General features: G+C 38.5%; 1 protein-coding gene across 3 annotated transcripts in view; it reads left to right on the top strand.

Annotated features, from left to right (window-relative positions):
• ptc (protein patched) overlaps positions 1 to 24,272 on the top strand; it is a 69,055-nt gene that overhangs the window by 32,339 nt on the left and 12,444 nt on the right. For all 3 annotated transcript variants that reach the window (XM_076369794.1, XM_031975730.2, XM_031975729.2), the window contains exons 3-6: positions 7,721 to 7,910; positions 9,235 to 9,304; positions 15,233 to 15,330; positions 17,050 to 17,263. In XM_076369794.1, coding sequence (XP_076225909.1) covers positions 7,721 to 7,910; positions 9,235 to 9,304; positions 15,233 to 15,330; positions 17,050 to 17,263 — 572 coding nt within the window. The remainder of the gene's footprint in view (positions 1 to 7,720; positions 7,911 to 9,234; positions 9,305 to 15,232; positions 15,331 to 17,049; positions 17,264 to 24,272) is intronic.

Here is a 24,272-nt window from a genome sequence, read left to right as displayed (position 1 = left end):
CCGGCAAGAGTTTCTTCTCAAAAAGTATAAAAACCAAAATACATACTAAATAATGATTTATATACTTTTGCACTTAATATTTAAAGATTTCTCCCCTAATGTTTACTAAAATTTAGCAGAGTGGCCCAGTAACTCCAAATCGCGCCGCACTTCAATCCCGCGAAGGGAAGAAACATTTCGCGCGAACCCATTCTTGGAAACCTAGAAAACCATTAAGCAAGACGAAAGGAGATCTCCCCGTAGACCACAATCACCGATACCGTTCCCGATTTTAGACAAGCGTTTTCGCTTTCGGCTAGCAATATCGCGAAATTAACGTATAACCGGTAATTGGCCGGAATATCCCTTTAACGATTCGACGGTCGTGTCCTACCTTGTCCGGCTTAACAGCCTCCTCGTTTGAAATTTAAGGAGGAGAACTTACGGAGGGCTGCCACCATCGTTGCTTCTGCTCCTGGGCCGAGGCATTTAAGGACGAAGCACGAGAACCACGAAAAAGGGGGTGGGAGTGATCCCTCTCCCCGTGTTCCTCGCCTCTTTCTCCCGTTCCAGCCGTTTCTCGGCGGGCGTTCGTTGTTTCAGTCGGTCGCACGGGCAAAAGGGGCCCGCCCCGTTGCACCTGCTCCCCTCATAGGGTACGCGCATCGTCCGTGTTCCGCCGTCGCGACACGCTGGAGAAAGAAGGGAACACGCGCGCGCGAGCGGCGCGTTCGTTCTTTCGTTTCTTCTTTTCTTTTCTCCGTCTTCCTTTCCACTCTTTTCCCCTTTTCTTTGGTGGCCTCTGTTGATCCAAGCCACGGCCTCACGTCCGGCAGCCTCTTCCCTCGGGGCGAGCATCGAATTATCGTTAAACGCTCGGTCTCTTCCTCTTCGCCGCCGCCGCCGCCGCCGCCGCCGCCGCCGCGGGAATCACCGGGCCCCGGACCTCGCCCGTGTGTCGCACGCGGGAGAAACGGGGTCGTTTTATTCTGCGTAGCGAAACGTCCGCTCGCGCTTGCGTAATTATTTTGCGGTACGTGCAATTTGGGAAGGTGCTCGTTAGCCTGTAAAACGGAAATGATGATGCCTGGTCATCTCGTCGCGTTCCCGTTTGTTTTCGAGCCGTGCTAGTCTTTTAAAAAGATAGACTCAGGGATACCACGGACACGCTAATGTGGCAATCAGGTGTAGCCGGTCCATTTAATCATTTGTGCTCGTGTGATCGTTTTTAATGGTCGGTGCTCGAAATTTCTTCACTTCTCGTGTCCACTCTTGGTTGACGCGAAGTGATGGAAGCTTGCGATAACTGAAACTTGTGTTTTTTTTTTCTGAAGAGTAAATTGTTCGAAGTAAGAAGTTTCTAGTCATAAGGCTATAGGTAATCGGGAAACTTAATTTTTCAAATTAAAGCGTGATAGAAGTAATATGGTTTAATACTGAATACATATTGAACTATATTATATTAAGAATGACTGTATACCAACTGTAACCATTTATCAGATACCTTCAACCCTAAAACAGAGTAATCTAAACAACCTCACAGAAGAACCAATTAATATTCTCAGAACAAAAAGCTTTCTCTTTTCCTTTAATAGTCCCCTCCTGTTTCCCTCACTATGTTCACGTTATCCATTTAAACCTCCAAAATATTTCATTCCAAAGATCACCAATTATAAAATCATAGTATTACGCAGTAGTTAAGGAAAATTAGCAACGTATCCCTTGATTACTACCTCAACGACAATAGCAGCATACGTGGCGAAAGCTCACGATCTGCTAACAAACAGGTAAGAAACGCGTTCCGGTTGTTCGGGGTTCGCGGGCCGGGTTGAATGAGACAAAGTCGACAGAGGGAAAAGACGCGGCCATTCAAAGGTGTCCTGGAGGAACAGAGGCGAACACAGATTCTTCCACGGGTACGATCACGGTAGCCGGAAGGGTGCAGATAGAACGGGAACGCGGCTCGCCCTCGTGAACCAGACAGGGACGGGGAAATAATTACAGAGACTACCCGCCGATAAATCAAGATGCGCGCTCCTCCTTCTTCTCCCTCTTGCCTTTCTCTTCCTCCGACTCTCTCTCTGCTGAATCACAGAGGCCATCTGTCCTTCTCTCCACTCTTTTCTTTCTCCCTCCCTCTTTCCTTCTTTGTCAATCCTGCCGCGCCGGCTTTTGCTCCCTTCCTCTCCCTCTTCTTCGTCTCCTTCTTCTTATTTATCGTGGTTTCCTCCGTTAAGACGCGTGTTTCTTGCTGCATAGAGAGTAGTGTCTTTATTACGCTCGATGGCTCCGCGCATTCTACAGGTTGATTCATCTTCCGGTGGAGCCGCGGCTAGGCGAGCCTCCGCGGCACACCGTAATGTTTCATTTCACGTGGGCGGCACGAGAGAGGCTGAGAAACTCGTTGTAAGTGATTCCGTCCGTAAGGAAACGCTCCCCGATGCCCTGGAGGTAGGTGGCAGGATCTCGCTGATACAAAATTTCTAGCCGCCCTTCGCGGAACGGACCACACCGTTCGCGAATACACGGGACACTTTTTTCGTTCCGAAACGTGTGAGAATGCGAAATTGGAAAATGTTCGTTAATGTTTGTTAATGTTCTGGGATTGATTTACATGAAAATGTTACTTTGTATCAAGGAAAGTACTTTTTATAGAAAAAGAAAGATTAATTTTTATTTTGTGTAATTAACAAGATTTTAAATTCACTTTTTAAATTTTAATGCTAAAGTAAATCTGCTATCGAAATGTGGTTCCTAATGTTTTAAAGCTGCATGCTAATTAAAATCTATTTTTTGTGAGGCAGAATCGAGCATAAATCAAGAACGTAAAGTTAATTATTTCTTAAGCATTAATTATTTTCAAAGTTATCATCATTTTCATTTGCTTCTGTCATTTTAAACATTGATAGAATAACTTTTTCTCCAAAGCGTGCATTAATAACCGGATTAAGTATGTCAACTAATTACAGATTTCATCATTTCAATGGAATCGCTTTGCGTCACTGGTAAAAGTCTTTATTGTACGTCACGTATGAATGGTAAAACTCATTTTTCCTCGTTTCATCCAATGCGATTTCTGAGTTGGCCAATCAGCAAATTCTCTAGGAGGCCGATACAAAAATACGGAGCGGTTTTCGGCATTCCGCCAGAGAACAAGGGGAACAAAAGAGGAAGGAGGCGGGAAAAGGTAGAACGTGCGCAATCAGGTTCCCTTCTTTTCACGCCACCTTCATTATTGTTCGTCCCCCGAGAGGTTTACGGTCAGGGCATCTGTTCCTGTTACCCAGGTCGGTCACGATGACCCTTCTTGCCACGGACAGTGTCGTTTCCTCTAACATTCACAAACGTTCTCCCTCCCTGGAACCACGTTACATAACGCTTTTTCATAACGACTTTCATTACCTCGCGTCGCCGAGTCCATTATACAAACATTCTATCGATTTCAGCAGTAGATAAATGTCGGCAATTATTCCTGATTAATTATTCGCATTCTCGCCGGGTAATAATTCATCCGCTTGTACTTTCTTTTTCATCAAACGGTACTGTCGGTCGCGGCCGGCAACTAAGTCTCTTACGCAGAAACAGTTTCCAGACTGTGATTTGAAAATAATAATGGGTTCCCCGCGGTGTATAATTATGTAGATTCCTTTCTAATTTAACTCGATGTTTATTTGTTTCTCCTCCTTCGGAATCCTTTTCTCAACGTTCGCAGCATCTCGCGGGAACAAATAGAAAACTACGATTATGAACGTAATGATAACGGTTATAAAGGCTAGAAATCTGTATTTTATTACGAAATTACGGATCTTATAAACTCCATTAAATAAACGATCTTGCTGAAACTGAAAGTAGTATTTATATTACAAGCGTAAATATAACCCTAATAATAAAAGGAATTCGTAGACAGTTTGTATTTCCATAGAACCTGTAGTTTACTTATTATGACGTTTTATTGACAATTCGTGAATGAAATTCATTTTAGACGTCCTTAATTAAAATATCAGTACCAAACCAACCATTAGCTTTTGTCCTTTACCTTCAAGTCTAATTCCCATTTTCAAAAATCCAAGAATTACATTGAAACCCCAATCTCTAACCTAATAAAAAACTCCTCACCCAAAAAACTATACCCATTTAAACACGAAATAAATAAAACCTGTAAACAAAAAAAAATGAAAGAAAGCAGCTTTTAACGATCCGCTTACAACGCAAAGAAAAATCTATCCAAACGAACCCCGACACATACACCGACAAAAAATCTCCCAATCAATAAATTCCCCAAATCGTCTAAGCATCGCATCGAACCCCGTTGCGCGTTATTCAGCTAAAAAATGTGCCCATTTACGGACCATATCGCATTACAATTTGACGACGCTAAGTCGTATACGATCGCCATAAAGATTCTGTTGCGTCGGGGGATCACGGGGCCGGTTAGGCACCGGTAACCCGATGTCGTTGTTTCCTCGCGCCGCTCTCATTATTGTTCGTCCTTCGGGGTTTACGATCACGGTATTCGTCCCTGTCCCTCAGATTGGTCACGATGAGGCCCTGGTACGTTCGTTTCCACTCGTACATCCCTGAATATCGACTCGAAAGACCGCCCGTTGACTCTTTCTCAGCCTGGTGCTCCGGCTCGCCGGCTCTGGCTCGATGGTTCCGTTGCTGACGAGCCTGTACGGAGGCACCAGGCAGCGCGGTAGGTTGAGAACCGTCTTGATAGCGGGCAACACGGGTGGTCCCTGGAGGCCGCGCCGTGGCGAAACGAGCAAATACGCCGTCGGCATTTTTGACGGTGAAATCTGACTAGGTGGGATCCCGACGTTACCCCGTGTCAGACGTCATTCTCGTGCCCTTCCCGCGTTACTTTCCGCTGAATACGTGTATCTTTCGTTCGCGCTTTCGCTCGGTCCTCCGCTGAGCTCCGTCTTTTAATCACCCTGCGCGGCTGATCAACGGCCGTCCCGCGTCTCTTCTACGTGGACCGGGACTACTGGTTTCGTTTGATCGCGATAGGAGTTGGCTTGTATGGGAGAACCTTTGGATGGGAGTAGGAGATCTGAGGGCTTGTGGAGTTGAAGATTTTGAAAGATTGAAGGGGGATGGTGTAAGTGTGATTTGGTTTTGAGAGTTTCGATGGGAATTGGAGATTTTGGGAAATTGGTAACGAAATATATTGTGAACGTGGTTTGGTTTTGGGAGTTTGGATAGGGAATTGTGGATTTTGAAAAATTGATAAGGGAATGTATTGTAATGATAAGAGGAAAATGTGGAATTTACTTTACAAAATGAAGGCGTTACATTGTGTAAATAAAAATGAATTTTCCTCAAATTTTAGAGTAAAAGATATTTTTGACGAGTACATAGGTTTTTTATAATTATACTGATTATTAAAGTATACGTAGTGTAATAATTAGAAGGTATCATTAACTTTTGTTCTCACGTATGATTAACCCGTATGGCTATCTATTACCCTTCTCTTTCTACTTACAGTAAACACAGACTATGGCGCAGTATCTAATTTTTATCCAGCGGATCGTCTTCCATCATTTGACACCATGTTATTGTATTAAACGAACGATGTCGTAAGATTGTTGCAGTTTGTACATAGGAGCATAAACAAACAGAAATAGGCATTTGCTTTGATTTATTTAGTCACAATTTTATAAGTAGGTAAATTGAACATTTTTTTTTTCTAATCATAATTTTCTTGTTTCCCTTTTCCTTGAGCAAATCATTTACACTTTTTCAATATTACATCAATTTTAATTATATACAACACAAATTAATAACATCATTGAAAAACACTATTGTACTTGTTCATCAATTTATAATAATTATTTTTCTCTTCAATACTGATTAACTAACAAATATAATACAAAAAGCAACTCTTACAATCTTACCCTCAAAATGAATCGCGAAGCAGAGGTATAATTAAGGTTTTCAAAGTTGATTACAGAATTAAATTTTACTTCCACATGCGACAATCTTAACCAGTTAACTACCTTTGAAGAATACACACGCCATCTTAAAGCTTGAAATGATACTAATTCTGTCAGCGATGAATTCTTTATCTTTTCAGATAAACGTGTAATTCTATTTTATTTTGCTTCGGTTTTTCATTGAAATATACCCTAAGTGTTATTCATATTCATTTATTGCACGCAAAACGAAAGATTTTTCAAACTAAACTCCACAGTTAACAGATTGATATTCATTCATGGCTCTTCTTGTGTCTTTGACGTTTAAATAATTCAGCAGTTACCGCGCGTTTGAATTGACTTACTTAGATAGAATCGTGGGGGATGTTTTACCGGCTGAAGAAGAACATCTCGAACCATAACAAAGTTATTTCCACGTCTTCTTCTGGGAAGGCTTTCGTTGGTACTCTGCCAGAAATTTTTCTCGGTATACCCGTAAAGCCATAGAAACGTGTGTTACGACACCGGGGCCCAGCCAATGTTTCTCTTCGGGGAATCGTCCCGAGCATAAACATCAGCAGGCCGCCGAAAGCTTAAAGTGGCACGAGTCGCGAATAAAGCGACCGGCCAATCACGGCGATTCTCGCGGACTCTTTCGCTCGGCTCGGGATGGCTCACTGGAAGGCTAAGGTAGTCCCATTTCGATAGAAGATAACTATGTCTTATATGAAGTAGTCATTTCATTCCTGAACTTCACTCAGAGATAAAGTGTAATTAACGGAAGTAAGATTGGTTATTCTAGAATTATACACTCCCGTTTAATTGCTGGGAATAATCTTACAATATGCAATCATTTTGGCGTATTCGTTAGCGCAAAGCACAGTTTGTTACGATGCTATACATTTTTAAGGCAATCCACGTTATTGACGGAGAACAAATTCTGTAACAGTGTTCAAATGTTTTTACTGGATTTGGTGATACTAAAAGAAGTTTCGAGTAATTGTGTATATTTTGAAGAGGGAAATTTTACGGTAATCATGACTTTTGAACTAAGATTTAGGTTAGATTAATATAAAAATAGTTCAGTGAAATAAAAATATATCGGAGACAAAACTTTTTTTTACATTTGCGGAAGTCTTTTTTCGTTGAAAGAATTCAATGGTCACAAAGATTCCAGTTTTAATAGAAACCTTCTTGATGCTGTCAAGATAAGGGAAATATTTATAGTGGTAAAGATATATGAAACACTTTATATGTAAAAACAATTATGTGAATGTATATTTTACTCCAGAATAACAGACACTTTACTAGATTGATCAAAACAATTCATTTCATTTTTCTTCTCTCACAGTAATTAACTCTTTGCAAACGAAACTTTTATAAACTTTGAAGACTTCTTTTCATAAAAAATCTGAATGCTGCATCGAAGTTTTAAATAGTAAAAAAAACCACATGTCAGTCTCTCGTTAGTCAAATAATTAAATTATTCATTTGCAGTTTTTGATTTTAGATATCGAAGTTTAAAGTCGCCATTATGGTGTCATTCAATCGTAAAGGATTAAAAACAGACGGCTAAGTACTTTTCTAAGAGATTATTAAATAAATGGGTTCATTAGTTCGTATAAATATAAATGTAAATATAAATATAAGTTATGCCGATTTGACCGACGCGATGACTCAATTAACCACGATTGTTTCGAAAATAATCGAAATTCATCCTCTCCAATGAGATTCGCTGATTTTTGATAGATGAGATTTTTCAGCGTGACTTTGCGAGAGTGCCCCGACTTGATATCCCTTCTGTTTTTTTCTGTTGGCCGTAGAAGGCGGAAGGCTACAAAAAGAGCTGACCTACGCCTCGGAAGCACTGGGTGAAGCAGCCGCCTCGACGCATCAACTGGTCATCCAAACCCCGAGACATTCCGGGGCGAATATTTTGCATCCAGCCGCACTCAAGGAACATTTAGCGATCCTGAAGGCGGCGACGCAGGTCACCGTACACCTGTTCGAAATGTAAGCTTTTCTCGTTCGTCTTTTTTCACTTCTTCCTTTCATCATTCTGGTTTCTTGCGCGAACCGATGCGCTCGCAACTTGGCAAGAAAGGGGACGGCTGATGAGTCCGCACAACGAGTTTCCATGACTTTCGATCTGGGTTGCAGCAATCGCTGTACTTAATCTCAAATTACGTCAATTTAATATCTAGTTAGTGCTGTTCTCGTTGTCATTTTTGGCAAAGAGATTGCTCGAAACGATGTTGCCGCTGTACTAAACGAAAATTAGTTGATGAGTTTATATATTCACATGTTTCAATATTATTAAATTTCCGTTAAAAGGATTGCTTTTGAAACCTACGTCGATGAATAAAAAATATTTCTCCTTTACACCATTCACTTCTTCTATAACTAAAAGCGACTTTAAACGAAGGAATATACTAAAGTGTCATTAATTGATTGTGGATATACATGCATTTGATCACGACGTGGAAAAATGTCCAAAATATATTGTTTTTTATAATATTTATCAGACAGAACCACTTTCCATTATAATTCTGTTTTTCGAATTACATTATCAAAAAGTCGAATTTGCATAGAGATACGCAGTCTAGTCACGAACCTCTCAAAAAGTGATAATTGAAGAACGGTTTTCTATTCAATGTTTGTACCCGGATAAGACTTACAAGGGAACCTTTTTAACCAGCACACGTCGATTTTGATGAAACTTCTGTGAAACATAGTTCTTAAGAAAATATTTGATACGTATTTTTTCTTATCGGCCAACATTCACTTTGAAGGGGTGAAAACACATCTCAAAGTTGAAGGTTGAAAGTATATCCTTTACAATACTTCTGGAGCTAGGGGTATAGAAAAAAAATCTAAATTATCCATTTCAAGGCGAAAAACTTAAAGAAAAATTTGTTTCGTACGCCCTCCAGTTTCAAGGTATCGTAAAAAATATACTTTTAACCTTCAACTCTGTGATGTGTTTTTACCATTTCAAAGTGGATATTAGTCGATAAGAAAAAATACTTGTAAAATATTTTCTTGAGTACTATGCCTCACATAAGTTTCATCAAAATTGGCATGTGCTGGTTGAAAAGGTCGCCTTGTTAGATTCTTTTGGAAACTTGATGCAGCGGAGATTGCAGTATCGCCCCTTTTCACGCGGGCTCCGCGGACATCCTGTAAATACAGGAAAAGCGGCTTAGAGAAGCGACAGACAGTGATCGTTCCAAGTTTTTGTCTCGAGTGCTCTTCTCGGGCCGCTTTATCGGCGGGGCGGGGGTTAAGGGGATGCAAACTTGTATTCATGAATGCATGTGTTTCGTGTCGCTTGCAGCACGTGGAGGCTGAAAGACATGTGTTACGCGCTGAACATACCCAACTTCGACATGCACTACATCGACCAGGTAATTTAAAACTACCACTACTTTATATGTAGGTGATACCTTAACCGCGCGCGCGCGTGTAAACCGTCGTGCCGATTACGCGGCCGCGGCTATTCACGAATTCGACGCGTGAACCACGATACCGCGTTATTGCGCACGCATCGCGACTCCTCGATTTCTATTAGGAAACTGCGGACCTAGCGATGGCTACGACGCTCGGATCGATCCGTGATCCTTCGTTCACGATCTCGATTCGTCGTGGTTCAATCCTTACCGAGATTGAACGATAATTTTAATCGTACGATGGTTGCCTCATAAAGGAAAATTGAGAGATTTATTGATGGTTCGGTTGCTATATTAACATTAGTTTTACGGAACTCGTCAATTTGACGGATTCTGAATTTTATAAATGTTATTTGGTAAATGTTTACGCCAATTTCGATTGGTGGAATCATATGTATTCTAATTGTCTACTTTTAAACCTCTAATTTCCATGATCTGATTGAACGAACGTCAATTTTTCTAGGAACAGTAGAATAAAATATTTAATAAATGATTATTAAATCAAATTATTGCAGTATTTCATTGTTTTATAACAGAAAAATCGACGGAGTCGAATCAACGAAAAACAGTCAGAATTCGATTATTAAACTAACAGTTCATACAGTTTTATTTCTAACACACATTCGAAAATTTTTAGTATACAATATATCTTATCTATATTTTCTCCACAATCCATTAAAATAAGAAGTTACATTCGAATAATTCTTCACAAACCAAGAATTCTGTGTCTTAATTCAATGCTTCGTTGTTCACGTATCAAAGCCCCAACAGTCAGTACTATTCCAAGTATTTCTTATTTAAAATACCAGCCGATTGATCGTGACACGTAAAAGTACATTTCACCGACAAAATAAGAAATCGAAACGTTCCAAGGAAATCGTGCCCATCGCTAGACGTTCCCGGTTTCTCAAGTTCTCCTGTTTCTCGATTTCCAGTCGCCACGTCGTTCCCGGACGGCTCACGCGTGGTCGTAAACGTCGAAAATTCAATACAATGCTTGAAAAGCCGTGGCTTTGTACCACTATAAGATACGGTTATAAGTCGTGCGTGTCCACTCACGTGTGCCGCGCCGTTTCTTGCACCGCTAACGAGCGAACGCGTTAAAACATCGCTAAGCATATATCGGCCGTGGGGGAAAAAGGAAGTGCACGGGGCCACATCAGAGACACCGCGCCTTCAACACCACTTCCGTGACATTACGAGCGCGTTTCTTAAGAGAGCTCGATTTTATGCTCCAGTTTCTTCTTCTTTCCCCTTCCCCCCTTCCTTCTCTCTTTTTTCTCTCTGTCTTCAGGAACGAATCATTTCTCCAGTCTTTCCTTTGATTTTCTGACATTAACCATCGATTCGGCGAGTTTACGAGCCCCGCGACGCGCATTTCCGGTGATAATTAATTCTAAAAGGATGTTTGAAGGCGAACAAGTGACGAGATAAAAAGAATCTTCTTTTACGCGCTCGGTTCGCTGTGGACAAGTTTTTTCGGACGCCGCAGGTGTTTTCTGCGTGAATGGGAATGATCGGCGCCTCAATACAGTGAAGCTATTTGACAATTTCGGACAGTACTGAAACTGTAATATTTGGAATGGAGTGATTCAGGTAGCGTTGTAGTTGGGATAAGTACTTTTGTTATGCTTTTTCTAAAAATATTTCTACTTTGTATAGTTACGTTCGACTAATTTATTTTAAAATTTACTCGTTGGTTTCTAATAAGATTTCGCATTTAACAGAACAGAGAAAAGAAACTAAAGCACAACGAAACACATTTTACCATAGATTAGTAAAAGTACGTTAATATTTCATTTCTGACTTAATTGTCATGATTAATTAATGAAATAAATTTTTCTGTGATCTTAGTCACTGTACAATAAGCAACGAAAGTGTTCATTTGCATATTACGATAGATCATTGAGAGGGAACGGTACAAGATTTGATAAAATCGCGAACCGAGGCTTCTCCCATGGAATTCCAATCTCATTGCGACTCATCAAGTTTCAATTTAAAAATTAATGTCAAATGATAGATGTTTCGGTATGCAGGCAGCGCCTCGAGCAACCGACTAAATCACATGGCGGTGTCTTGTATCTCAGACAAACAGGAATATTATTATCCTGCAGCTGGCTACAGGCTGTTTCATTTTAACTGCGTATGAATTTTTCATCTCTGATATTTCAACCGTATTTCGACCAATTTTTACACAGATTTGCAATTTTTATAAAGCAATTTTCTTTATTCAAATTGAAACAGATGTTTCAGAAAAAGTGACTGAATTTAAGATCATGTGACGCATTATTTTATTACTTATATATAAATGTTTATTATTATAAGTACACCTTTTTTAATATATTTATTGCTGTTTTATTTATTTAGTTATTATAGAAAGCATTGTTTATTATTACTCAAAGTAAAGAAATTAATTTTTGTGCAATTTTCATTATATTTTACGACAATATGCCTTTTTTCTGTTTCGATGCTTCAAAATTGTTACATCTGAATTGCAATATTGATATTACTCTAAATTTGATTATTCGTATTTGAAATTCAAAATTTCTTTTGTATCCACAAGTAATTTAAAATTAGTGATGTGCTTATTATATTTTATAATCTTCTTGTTTTATTTATTAAGTAGTACACAAATTGATTTAGTATGCCCAAAAGCTGCAGTGTTTAACAAACTAAAATACGATGTTCGATGACTGAAGAAAATAAAAGAAACAAAGAGATGAGTGAAATTCGAGTATGTAGTAGGTATACAGCCTGTACGCAGAAAAGCATTCCTGTTTATGTGGTTGCAGTGCTGCAGAAAAGTCTCTTCGACGAAGCTGTCTTTCCGCGTCTCGAACTTGCAACCCTCATACATGATCCTTTAAGGGCGTTTAAACTGCGAGAAATTTAGTGTGTCATAAATTACGAGTGATTCATTACTCCATAAAAGCTTCAGAAGCTATTCTTGACTTTCCTGCTTATTTCTAACAATAAGATTCCTGTTATAAACGTACAATGTATGGCTGGGAGAGTTGAAAAAGCATTAAAAGCCACATTACAAAATGTTCCCAATTTAAATAGATCGTAATTATATCGTATGAATGCAAACAGTGATTTTTATGCATTTGTAATAGCTACGGATTTTTTTATATTCATGGTACACGCTACTTGCCAGAAGTTTGCAGATTTTTAATAAAATTCTGTTTCATAAGAAAATTACTGACTGAACTATTTATGTTTTTGATTGCAAAGTTAAATATAAATATGTCTAACATACAAAATTTTATCATACAAATCGTTTTTCGTGTCATTAAAATTCTCTAATAAATTTCCTGGAGTTTAGAACCACTGGATAACATTGTGCTACCCCATAAATAATACAGTTTTCTACACATCTTTCACTTTTAAACATAAAACCAAACTTTTTTAAGTCGAGAAAAAATCTCTTTCATTGCGTATAGATTATTCTTTCTTACCTAGAAGAAATCTTTTATTTTTAAAAATTAAGATAAATAAAACTTTTTAAATCTAGAAAAATTCTCTTTCCTTACCAATAAATTGTTCTTCTTTTCCTAGAACTTCCTCCTTAAATGAAAAAAAGTTTCGTTCATCCCTTGGCGTACAATATCATGTCAGACCCATGGTGCAGATTTCAAATAGAATTTAACAAACATCAATATTATTCAGTTTGTTCAAATGTAAATTACATATAATTCCTCTGTTATTAATGGTTATACCTTAGAGAACACCTTGACATAAAGTAAGACTGGAATTTTCTCCTATTTCCAATAAATGATTAATAACAAAGTAGATCGATCACAGTTCAGGAGGAAATCGCAGGGTGAGGGGTAAATGATAAAGAATAAAAGAAGCATAAGTGCAGACCGCATTATTTATGGGATTACCCAATGAATACCATTCACAGGTATTCAGTTTCAATTTCATTTTGTCGCCATAAATCGAGGAGGGAATAGGAGCGCTCTACAAACGAGGAACAGTAATAGACGGTAGAAAGATGACTGGGAACTAACGTTAAATGTGCGGCGGCGCAATTAGCCTTCTCGTAACGAGCGCGTATCGGCGGAACGGTGTCGCGTGTGGTCCGCGGTTTTGCTCCTCCCTCGTCCTTATTATACGCAAATGCGAGCCCCCGGGGCAGTAAATACCTATTTCACGAGCTCGCCGCCCGTGTTTCTCTTTTCTTCGCGCGATAATTTCCGTCTTTTGAAACGCTTCCTGGTCTATGACTTCGTTAAACGTTAAAATTATTGCGCTCGAGCTCAAGCGCAAATGATACATGCGTTGCACGTATACAGGTAGGAGGCAGGAACATGAAGGGCTCATCATGTACTTCCTCATCTCTCTTGCCGCTCGAAGAGATATACCGGTATCTCTGTTCAAGAAACGCTCGCCAATAATTTACCGACTATCCTCACTTGTTCGCTAAGTGATCCTATCTTCGACCATCATTTACGTTCGGTTAAACTTTCATATTTTACCCACGGGTCGCTGAATACTTCCTGTTTCGCGGTTTCGATGATAATTTACGTAAATGGTTCCCAATCGTTTTTTGCGTGCTCCTCAGTGGGTACTGTACTTTAAAGATATAACCAGCTCGAATTAATGCTTGAATTTATTTGGAATATTAATAGATTAGCGCTCGATATTCTAATGTTAAACGTACGTACCATTTGGTAAGGTACCAGGAGAATTGATAATCGATACGCCCTGAGTAATTGAGTAATTACATTTTCTATGAATTACTTCGCAGACTCTGAATCTTACGAAATAGTCGCTATATTGGTTCTGGTAATGCTGAAGATTGATTAAAATTGAAATAAGATAGTTGAGCGTCGAGGTTTAACCCCTTTTCTCACTGACGTTACCAGCAACTCGAAGTAACTTTAATAGAAAAAGCATACTAACAGATAAATAAATGATACGCTCATAAAAATAAAAATCATAGGTGTGTTTTACTGTTTTCTGTCGCTTATAGACATAAATGTTATAATATATTCAAACATGACAAATTTTATATGGCTCGGAGCCTTCAAGTGCAAAGAGTTAATCTTCAATATAGCTTTTAGCAACTACAGTTAAATCCTATCGTCGTTTGCATTGGTTGATAGTTCCTTTCCTGCAGCGACAATTCATCTGAAGAGTCCATCTAACCAACAGCAAAAAGTACTTCGATTTATTCCAAGTCTCCAACGCATGCTAATCTGTAACACCATTAGCGCCATTGTAAATAACGTTTCGTACGCGGAGTGTCAGCGCGTCGTCTGTTCACCAGCCAGCAAAACTTGTGAGCCGGGTCCGAAAACGAATTAAGCGGGTGGCTCCGTTGACTTTTTCTCGGAGGGATCGGAAGGACAATTTGACAAATGTCCGCGACCGTTCCCCGAACACTATCCGAAATTCGTATTATTCGTGAATCAAAAGGGCCGAAAAAAAGGAGAGGCAAGGGAGAGGAGACGCTTGAAGCGAAGGACCGCCCTATTCGAGTTTCCGAGAACACACAGGTGGCCGAGGCCCCCGTAATGCCCCGTTACCAAGAAAAACCTTATGGCGATCGTTAGTGTCCACTATCGGAAGAAAAGGAGAAATAATCGTAAATCGGAGCCGAGAACGTACGGCTCGCCATTAAGCGATGACGATGATTAAATGCTCCCGAATCATAATAATTATCAACGGAGGTAGGAGCAGACATGAACGGAAATTGTATTAAGCTCGTGGCCGCGGTACCGCCGGGTCAGCCACGAATAATCTCGCCCGATCGATGGTTCGTTAATCGGAGAACTCTCATGCTAAATCGTTTATTTCGCCCCGGAATCGCCGCGTAATTTTTCAATTACACCGAAAAAGCATTCCTTCAGGCATCATGACGGGACCCGTTGTTTTTAGATCTTCGATAGTATCATACCGTGCGCCATCATTACGCCCCTCGACTGTTTCTGGGAAGGCAGCAAACTCCTGGGACCGGAGTATCCCGTCCACATACCGTAAGTACGAGAAAATGTATCCTCTGGACGACCGCGAATTATGAAGGAATCGTTTTATTACGTTCCTTTTTGGTGTGCCGGGTAGACGAGGTAGATTACCTTTGAATCTGCAAATTGATTTCCGTGCTTCAATTGCGAAATTAATCGTCGATCCATTTGCATACCACGATTGTGGGTAACGACTCGATCAACCTTCGGGAATTTCACCGAGGAAGGATGCTTAATTGCAACATGTACGCATGATATACAGGGTGTCCGGTTTTAATCTAGCGCCGCGAAGCGTTCGCGGTTACTCGATCGATAAGAAATTGCTTCGGATACGGGTTGAATTCGTTTTGGCAGGCATTTGACTCGATTCGAGTGGTATTTTTTACAAGTGGATACGTAGAAAATTTTGGAAGGTTAAATTTGCTGCTTTTTTATTGAAATCGTATGTTTTTGATATTTAATCGATGTAACTCTTTATTTTGTATAAAAATAGCATTAATTATTTCTGCTAAGAAATCATTACTTAAAAATATCTACCTGCATTTGCAATGCGTTACAATGATGAAAGTAATGCTTCTGAAGGTTTGAATGTTAAAACAAATTCTCTACTTTTGTTATCCAATTTTACAAATTTACGAGTGGTTACTTACATTCTTAATATCCTTAAAATTGTTTAATATACTTCGATGTAATTTAATATCATTTAAAATCGGTTAATATACTTTAATGTGATTTAGTATCACTTAAAGTCGTTTAATATCCTTTAATATTGTACAATTTAAAAATAATTTAGGAAATAAAGAACTGCAACGATTAACGCATTACAAATATGTGCATTCACTACGATTACAAAAAAATTGCTTATGTCACTTTATTCCACAAGGCTATTCAATGTCTATATAATAGATTAAAATTAGACATTTTGTGTATATACACACTACTAACAAAAAATTCGACGTTGCCCTGATTATGTTAGTAGATAAAGATCTTTTATCTGTATAAGTAATTGTCTTTTGAAGTACGAAATCAAAGTTGCTAATAATTGTATTTTATAAAACTAATTGTTTTTTTTTTTCTAAAATGACATAGACTATATTCAAAGTAAGGTGAATGTGTTCATAACTAAGCAATTAACATTAAACGTATCACAATCGTTCAAAAAACCAGTTTTAAAATTTCATTTAAAATTCTGTTTTCTTTTGTTCATTTAACTTTATATCAATTCTTACATAGCCCGATTAATCAGTTTTTCAATATTTGTCTTTTATTTTCGTTTCTGTTTCCATTCAGAAAAATCTATCTTTTAACTTGTTTACCTTGATTTTATAATCACTTGCTTGACTGATTACTGTAGGAGCAGTAAACAGAAAGTGTATGTACGTTTAGTGTCAAGGCTACAAGGAAAGCATATTTATATTATAAATATAATAAATATTTATATCCATTAAAAATATTTACATTATTATGTGTATTTACATTTAATATTTAATACAATATATTTATATTAATATATATTTATTTATATATATTTGTATATTTATATTTATATTATTAGCACATTCACATTACTACCACCCCAAAACATCAAAAAAATAATATACATTTCAAAGATTCCGAAGTCACCGAACTCCGAAACCACATTAAGTGGATCCGTTGGTTACAAAGAACAGGCCCACCAAGAAAATTTCGTAACGTATTCATTTTTTCCTTTTCCGTATGGTTCCATGGCAGCGGGACGCAAACGAACAAGCCGGTGCAATGGACGAACCTCAATCCGTCTGGTATGCTGGACGAGATGAAGAAACTGCAGTTCATGTTTCCCTTCAAAACTCTGGAGGATTACATGAAGCGAGCCGGGATAACGAATGGCTACCAGAGCAAGCCGTGCCTCGACCCAACAGATCCGGAATGCCCGGAAACCGCACCTAACAAAAAATCCCAGCAGGTAAGCAAGCCTGTTGTCCCGAGATTTTTGTTCACGGCAACCTCTCGACCGATTAAGGTGAGAGACTTTCGGAGCCCCTGTGTGTAATTGTTGATTCATGAGTTGCCCGCGAGTTTCGTGACGCCGGCCCCCTCGGTCTTTTCATATCGACCAAGTACCAGCAGCGACAAATTCGGATTACCTTGCGCAAAGGTGCATGAAGATAACGCTTCGGATTGCTCCTGGTTAACCCCGTGTCCTGTGATTTCTTTCACAATTGTGCTGGGTAAAACTACTTTATCGACAATAATTTCTGATGTTTTAGAGTTTGATACTTATTATTAAATTCTATTAACTTAATGCTATCTACCAAATTTTGTAGATAATCCTCATTATGTTCCTTCGTTGTAACCTTATAAGTATGTATATAACATTTACTTGAATATTCCAGAAGTAGAAAATAATTAAACAAAAAATTTCAATAAAATTCTTAACTTTCTCAAAAATATCCAATTCTAAATAATGTTGAGTACCTTCTAAAATCACGCTTTAACCTCTTCTCTTATAATATTGAATCAGACTTTTAACGAAAATATTAAATCAAATTCGACAAGTCTAAACGTTACTACTTATTTTTCGTATAAATAAAATATTACTTGCTCATTATCAATCTTTAACCTTGAGAGTAAACGTAGACACAGAATAAGCATCAAATTCTTTTCTATAAATTATTAACGATAACGCAATTTGATTAAACGCAGTTGCGAAAGAAATCATAGGACAAGGGGTTAACTAACCGCACCGGTACTTAGCACATATCTGTTTCTACCGTAACCAGTCGAACAACTGGCTACAAAATAAAAATAAACAAGTTCGACGACAAATTTGTCTTACTAGAAAAACAAGGGGAAAGACAAAAATTGAGGAATTGATTAATCGGGCAATATAGGAATTGATAGAAAGTTAAATGAACGGAAAAAACGCGGAATTTTAAATGATATTTTAAAACCGGTCATTTAACCGGTTCGATCAGTGTTAATTACAAATTCGCAGCTGAAACGAGTGTCACGTGTCGAGGGGCACACCGTATATATTCGCAGGTCGCATCGTGAAATTTTTGCTGTTATAAATTCACGATATTAGAAACTTTCCAGAATGATGTAATTACGCGGCCCTGTGCGCACGAGAATTTCCTGGGTTTCTTGTTGGCTGGTTCCCTCCCGGTGGTGTTATCCTCCCAAGTAGCAAGCTCGTGACACGTATTACGCCACCATCGAGCATTCGTAGCCGTTGTAGACCGCGAACGAGCAAAAAGCTCGCAACCACTTATTAGCACGCTTGTTCCTGCGTCAGAGGGATTGATGTTATAACTCATAGCCTACGTGCAATTATGCCGAGTCCGTTTATTAGCTTTAATTCTGTCTCGGGCTCATTTGCCGTTGGATTTATACTCGCGATCAATCTGCCGGGACGGGATCTACAGATTGATGTACGGAAATAATTATACGCGCTATCAATATCACGCAACCGCGGAACGCCGTATTGGAAATCGATTGGTAGCTATTCGGAAATTCGAGTTCGAGATTATTTTTGGAGGCAGTATTCAAAGACGTTGTTTTTTTTAATATTAATACTGTACGAAGGAAAATTTTTGAGGACTGAATCCAATTTTGTTTGCATTGAAATGGGATTGTTGTTGATTCGAAAGTAATTAAGAAAGGTTCATTGAGAAATGATGTTTTTGATTTGAATATTAAAAGTCGAGGATTTTTGGAATTTTTAGGATTACGCTGGATGGTTTGGTGTTATTAGATACATCGAGTGTTGCATTGGATTGAAAAAGATTATTTGGCACAGCAATTCTTTAACAGTTTATTTTGAATATTTTAAAATTCAGATTATTATTAGAAAAGTTTATTAGATTAGATTATTATTAGAAAAATTTTTATTGAATTATTTGCTTGACAGGGCACAATTTCCAAATTGTATGAACGTTTGTAGTTACTGTATGTACAGCAAGTATCTAATAACAAATATCAATACGAATTATTTAAAAGTTTGTATTATACGATGTTTTTGTCTTTAATTTGTTCTCAATCAGCTTTAATCAATTACTTTGTTCGTATTTAATCGCTATATTTTATTCTTGAACTTGGAAATATTTCGATTAACATGTAAATGGTAAAAAGTGGAACAATCAATTCCGTAACATATTTTAGCATCACGTCTCAATAAAACTGCTCACACAATTAACAAAAATATTTTCCACTATACAAGAATAAATAGAAATATAGAAAACTAACGTACATTAACAACAAGTAAACTTAAGTGACAACTGTAAAATTCATGAAAATAGCCATACCATTTTATTTCTATTTCTCAACGAAGTACACGCACCTCTCTAAAGAGCGTATGAAGGAAATCAGTGGGAAAACAGAGAATTCCTCTCGCAAAGGATTGATTCGAGAGATTCGATGGATGAAACACGTAGACTAAATTGCTATGAAAATACCGACTCGTAGCGACATAATCGCTTAGATTGCAATGAAACAATGTAAAAGTGTGGCCGGACGGTAAAATTCGTTCATAAGATCGATGCACAGAATAATGATAGGCCAATTGTAATTCTGCGATCGATGGCGACCGGTTGCGTTTACGTGGCGAGACCGGTGGGTCTCGGACACCGACGCCCATTTCGCTTTGATGTCCGCAGAGTATTCCGTACTCGAAGCCGACGACCACGGTAATGAATACTTAATTGAGCGCACTTGGAAATTGTGTGTACGTAAGGCGCGACCGAAATTGAGAATTTCTCGTCACGTGGAATCAAAGGTGAATGCTGATGCAGGCGACGGCCGATGGAGACAGAGGAAGTCAGCTGTCCGCGGTAAAATCTATCGACCCGAATACGGAAGTCGGCTATTCATGCGACCCCTTCGAATATTTTGAAATTTTTCACGCGCCTTAGGCCTCGGGAAATGCGACATGATAGGAATTCTATTAAACGAGACGAGAAAATGTTTTCTTTTTGTATCCCAGATTATGGGATTTTGGAATTTTAAATTTAGATTGATATAGGGAAGTAATTGTACTTGAATTTACCTTTGATTAATAGTAGTTTTTAATGTATTTAGATTAAGAAAGTACTTATTAAGTGAAATCTGTTCACTGGAACTTCGATTTAACATGTACTGAATGATATAGTAAGTTTTAAAAATATTACAATAAAAAATTGAAAAAAACTATACAAACATTTTGAATTAAACTATACAAACAAATAACACAAAAAGTAAATTTTCCTAACTCCCCTAGTAATGTTCAACAGAAAGAAATTAACGTTTACATTTCATCAACCTTCTGCTACAAACTCTTATAAACTGTCTTTATTTTCGCAACTTTATTTTCTTCAGAAAATTAAAAAAGAATCGCATTGGATTTCGATTATACAAACACTTTCACATTGATTTTAGCTTCGAATACAAAGAATGCACACAAAAATATATAGGTAACCCCGTATAACACGGTTATTATGTTTCTAAAAATGCCGTGTTATGCGAATCCATGTTATACGAAATAAAGAACTAGTGAAAAAATAGAGATAGAGTCCAAAAATTATAAAACATAATTACTATTTCTAAAATTGTAATCTATATATAATGTAATAAAAAGAAAACACGAAATTTTAAAGTGTACTTAATACTCCACGAACAAAATAAGTTTGCAAATTCTAATAAATTTCAAAACTCTGCAAGCAAATCTGATGCGACGTATACGCTCAATACGTTCCGTGTTGTACAGAAATTTTTCTAATTTCAAATTTTGCTCTTAAAAACTTTAAACTTCGCACGGGGATTTCTCTAACTCTCAAACCGTGTTATGAGAGTTACCCGTACTAACACTAAAATTTGCACAAACATTGACACTTTCGTTGCCAACGCAAGAATCAAACAATACCAATCACGTATCCGGGGCACAAACCGTGAAGCCGCAAAAAAGAAGAAGGTCCGTCCACAATTCCCAAATAAAATCTCCATAATCCGTCCGAAAACTCAATCAGAGACACTTCGCGATTCACGAACCGCGCGCGCGAATAAAATTCCGAAGAATGGCAAATCGTTGTTCGATACGATTACGTGGGCCGATCAACGACGATTTCGAGTCGGAGTTGGCGGGTCGGGCAGCTGATGGTTTCGCAAGGGACCCCGGGCCTCTCACGGGGAAACGAATTTTCGGGGCGTAATAAGATACCGAAACGAGCAATTTTCGACCGTAAAGTCGCGTGCAAATCGACGCGAGTCAGAAGGAACGGGACAACCGCGCCTTGAATGAAACCATTCCCATGCGAAATCGCACGATGCGTATGCGAGTCGCGTGGGCCGCGGCCAGAGGTGCATTAAAATAATAAAATCGAGAGATGTGCGTCATTATTGCGCCACGCCGGTGGTCACCGCGTGTGCACGAGGAGCACGTTCGCGCGCACGCACACTGCCACGCCGTTTTCACCGACCGACACATTACGCGGCCGTCATTTCACTGTCATTAACATATAGCCGGATTCCGGTCGGCTGCACGTGCACAGGCCAGATCCCGATGAATTATACCCGCGTAACGACAAATCATAATCACTTCGCAGAAATTACGGGTAAAGATAGACCGTCTGTACCTCGCTCCGCCGCCGGAAACATTCCGACGAGCTTCTTCGTTTTTGTTTTCTTTTTGAAAATACTGTCTAACGGAATGGAACGTTGCAAAACTGAGTGTTCATTGTCCGGTTTCCTTTAGTTTAACCACTTGCACTCGATTTATTTTCAGTGTTGTTGGGTGTAAATTTGTATTTACTTTTAGTTAAATGAGTTAAAGTAATTTACAGCAATAGAATTCAGCGTTTTATATTTATTTTATTTATTATTATTATAATAGGATTTAAATTTTATAATCTTCTAAAGTGTGGTACTTTTTTAAACAATTTTCAACGTTCTATGACAAATTTGTATTATTATCTCTAACATGACATACGAGTGCAAAGGGTTAAAAGCTGTTTACGTTTTCCGCAAATTGCACTGTTGCTTTGAGACGGTGTGAACGATAATATTGGAGGTTGGCTTCAAGGGTGGAAAGCTGTGAAGGTGTTTTGAAAATTTCTTGAGGATAATGGAAGAATTAATTGATGTATTTTTTTAAATTATGGGAAAAATGAGGGATGTAAAGGGTTGTTTTTTTTCTGAAATTTGTAAAGTTTGTTTTATTATTATGAAAAGAATTTTTTGTGTAAAGACACTTTAATATATAAACATGCTTGTGTATTGAAAATTGTTAATATTTTCGTTTTATTTTTACTTATCTACAATTGGATATTAATTATTGTAATCAATTCGATTTGTAATTCAGGAAATTCTGATAGCTATTATGTTACGATTAATTTTGGTTAATATATTCTGGTATGGTTAGGGTGAACCATAATCGTTTATGATCATGTCGTAAATAATATTACCTTACAAAAGTGAATGACTGGCTGGTTATTCATAACTTTAGAGTGGCCATATTCACAATTTTTTAAATCACTTTTTAAATCACTAAGTCTTTAATCTTAATAAATGAATCTTTTATCACAAATTGCAATATTCTTGGCGAAATTGGTACAATAAGTATAGAGACTAATGAGCACGGTTCTGCGTTCGTTTATTTGACTAGTGATTCATTTCTATATTGACCTCCTCACTTGCTCATGGGCGAAGCGATATCATTTTCTCTTCATTGGCACGACTGAAACACAATCAGTTTGCAGTCAATTACTCATACAAATAGGGTAAAGCTGGTGACATAATTATAATAATTCTGTACAACGTGACTATAACAAGAGAATACTATATTTCTTGTTATGTTTCTCCGAAATTTCTCAAAATTACAAAAATTTAATTAAAGTTCACTTACAAACTACTTGAAAATCTGAAATTTATTCACAAATTCAAACCTTCAACACCTACACGCTCGTATAATCCAACCCTATCTCACTCCATCCTCATTACCATCGTATCCGAGCGTGCCAATACTTTATTCTCGAGATAACTCATGCTAAACGCGCGATATTACGCGCCACCCTTATCCCGCGCGCGACTCCATCAAACCGCGCTTATTTCCCTTTTCTCTCCTCCTTCCTGCGAGCGGATTCACAAAGATTACCTCTTCATTCCCGTGATAAAAGAAAGTACCCGACGAACAAAAGGAAAAGTGGAATGGGTGTAGAGTACGAGAGAGGTAGAGAGAGAAAGAGACAGGGTATAATGAAATTTATATACAAAGGTGCGCGCCGCAAATACGGTCGGGCTCTCGCGTGCACTTACTTCGCGCGCGCACGAAAGGGAACGAGAGACAGAGACCGCGGCGGCGAAAGGAGAAAGAGATTGCAGAGGGAAGATACAAGGCGCGGTCAATTAATTTCGCATAATTGAAAGCGTGGATTTATGTCGTCCGATCTCGGCGAAGAGAGAAAAGGGAGGAATAATCTTTTCTCTCTCTCCCTCTCCCTCTCCCTCTCCCTCTCCCTCTTCCCGTCTCCCCCCTATTCTCTCTCCCTATTTTCTTTCCGAGCTTTCTCTCTCCTTTTGTTTCGTTACCCTTCATGTTCCGTACCTTTCTTCTCGTGAAGTGCTGGTGTTCGTGTTCTTCCGACCCCTAATTTCTACATCTATTTCCATACATTGTACGAACGTCTGTACTTAAAGTGATTATACTTAATGATCACACCGCGGTGCGATCACTCGTCGGCGGCGATGGAAGGTTTTTAGCGTGATCATTGAGCAAAATGTTTCTTGGAAAAGCTTGAACATGTGGTTGGCGAGTACCCCAGGTACAATTGCCGATGAAAGTGGTAATCTACGTTTCTTTCGAGACAAATGGTGAAAGAACTGAAAAGTTGCGAGGCGACGATAATTCGGGGGTTCGTGATCTTGTTACATATGTGGGTTGCTCACGAGATAAAAGTAACCTTTATCAATTGCCGAAAGTTCTTCGAAGTAGCTAATGAATGTGA

The sequence above is a fragment of the Nomia melanderi genome, chromosome 8, assembly GCF_051020985.1.
Source record: "Nomia melanderi isolate GNS246 chromosome 8, iyNomMela1, whole genome shotgun sequence".
Classification (NCBI taxonomy): Eukaryota; Metazoa; Arthropoda; class Insecta; order Hymenoptera; family Halictidae; genus Nomia; species Nomia melanderi.
The sequence above is the reverse complement of the archived record's forward strand: the minus strand, read 5'-3'. Positions and strand labels throughout refer to the sequence as shown.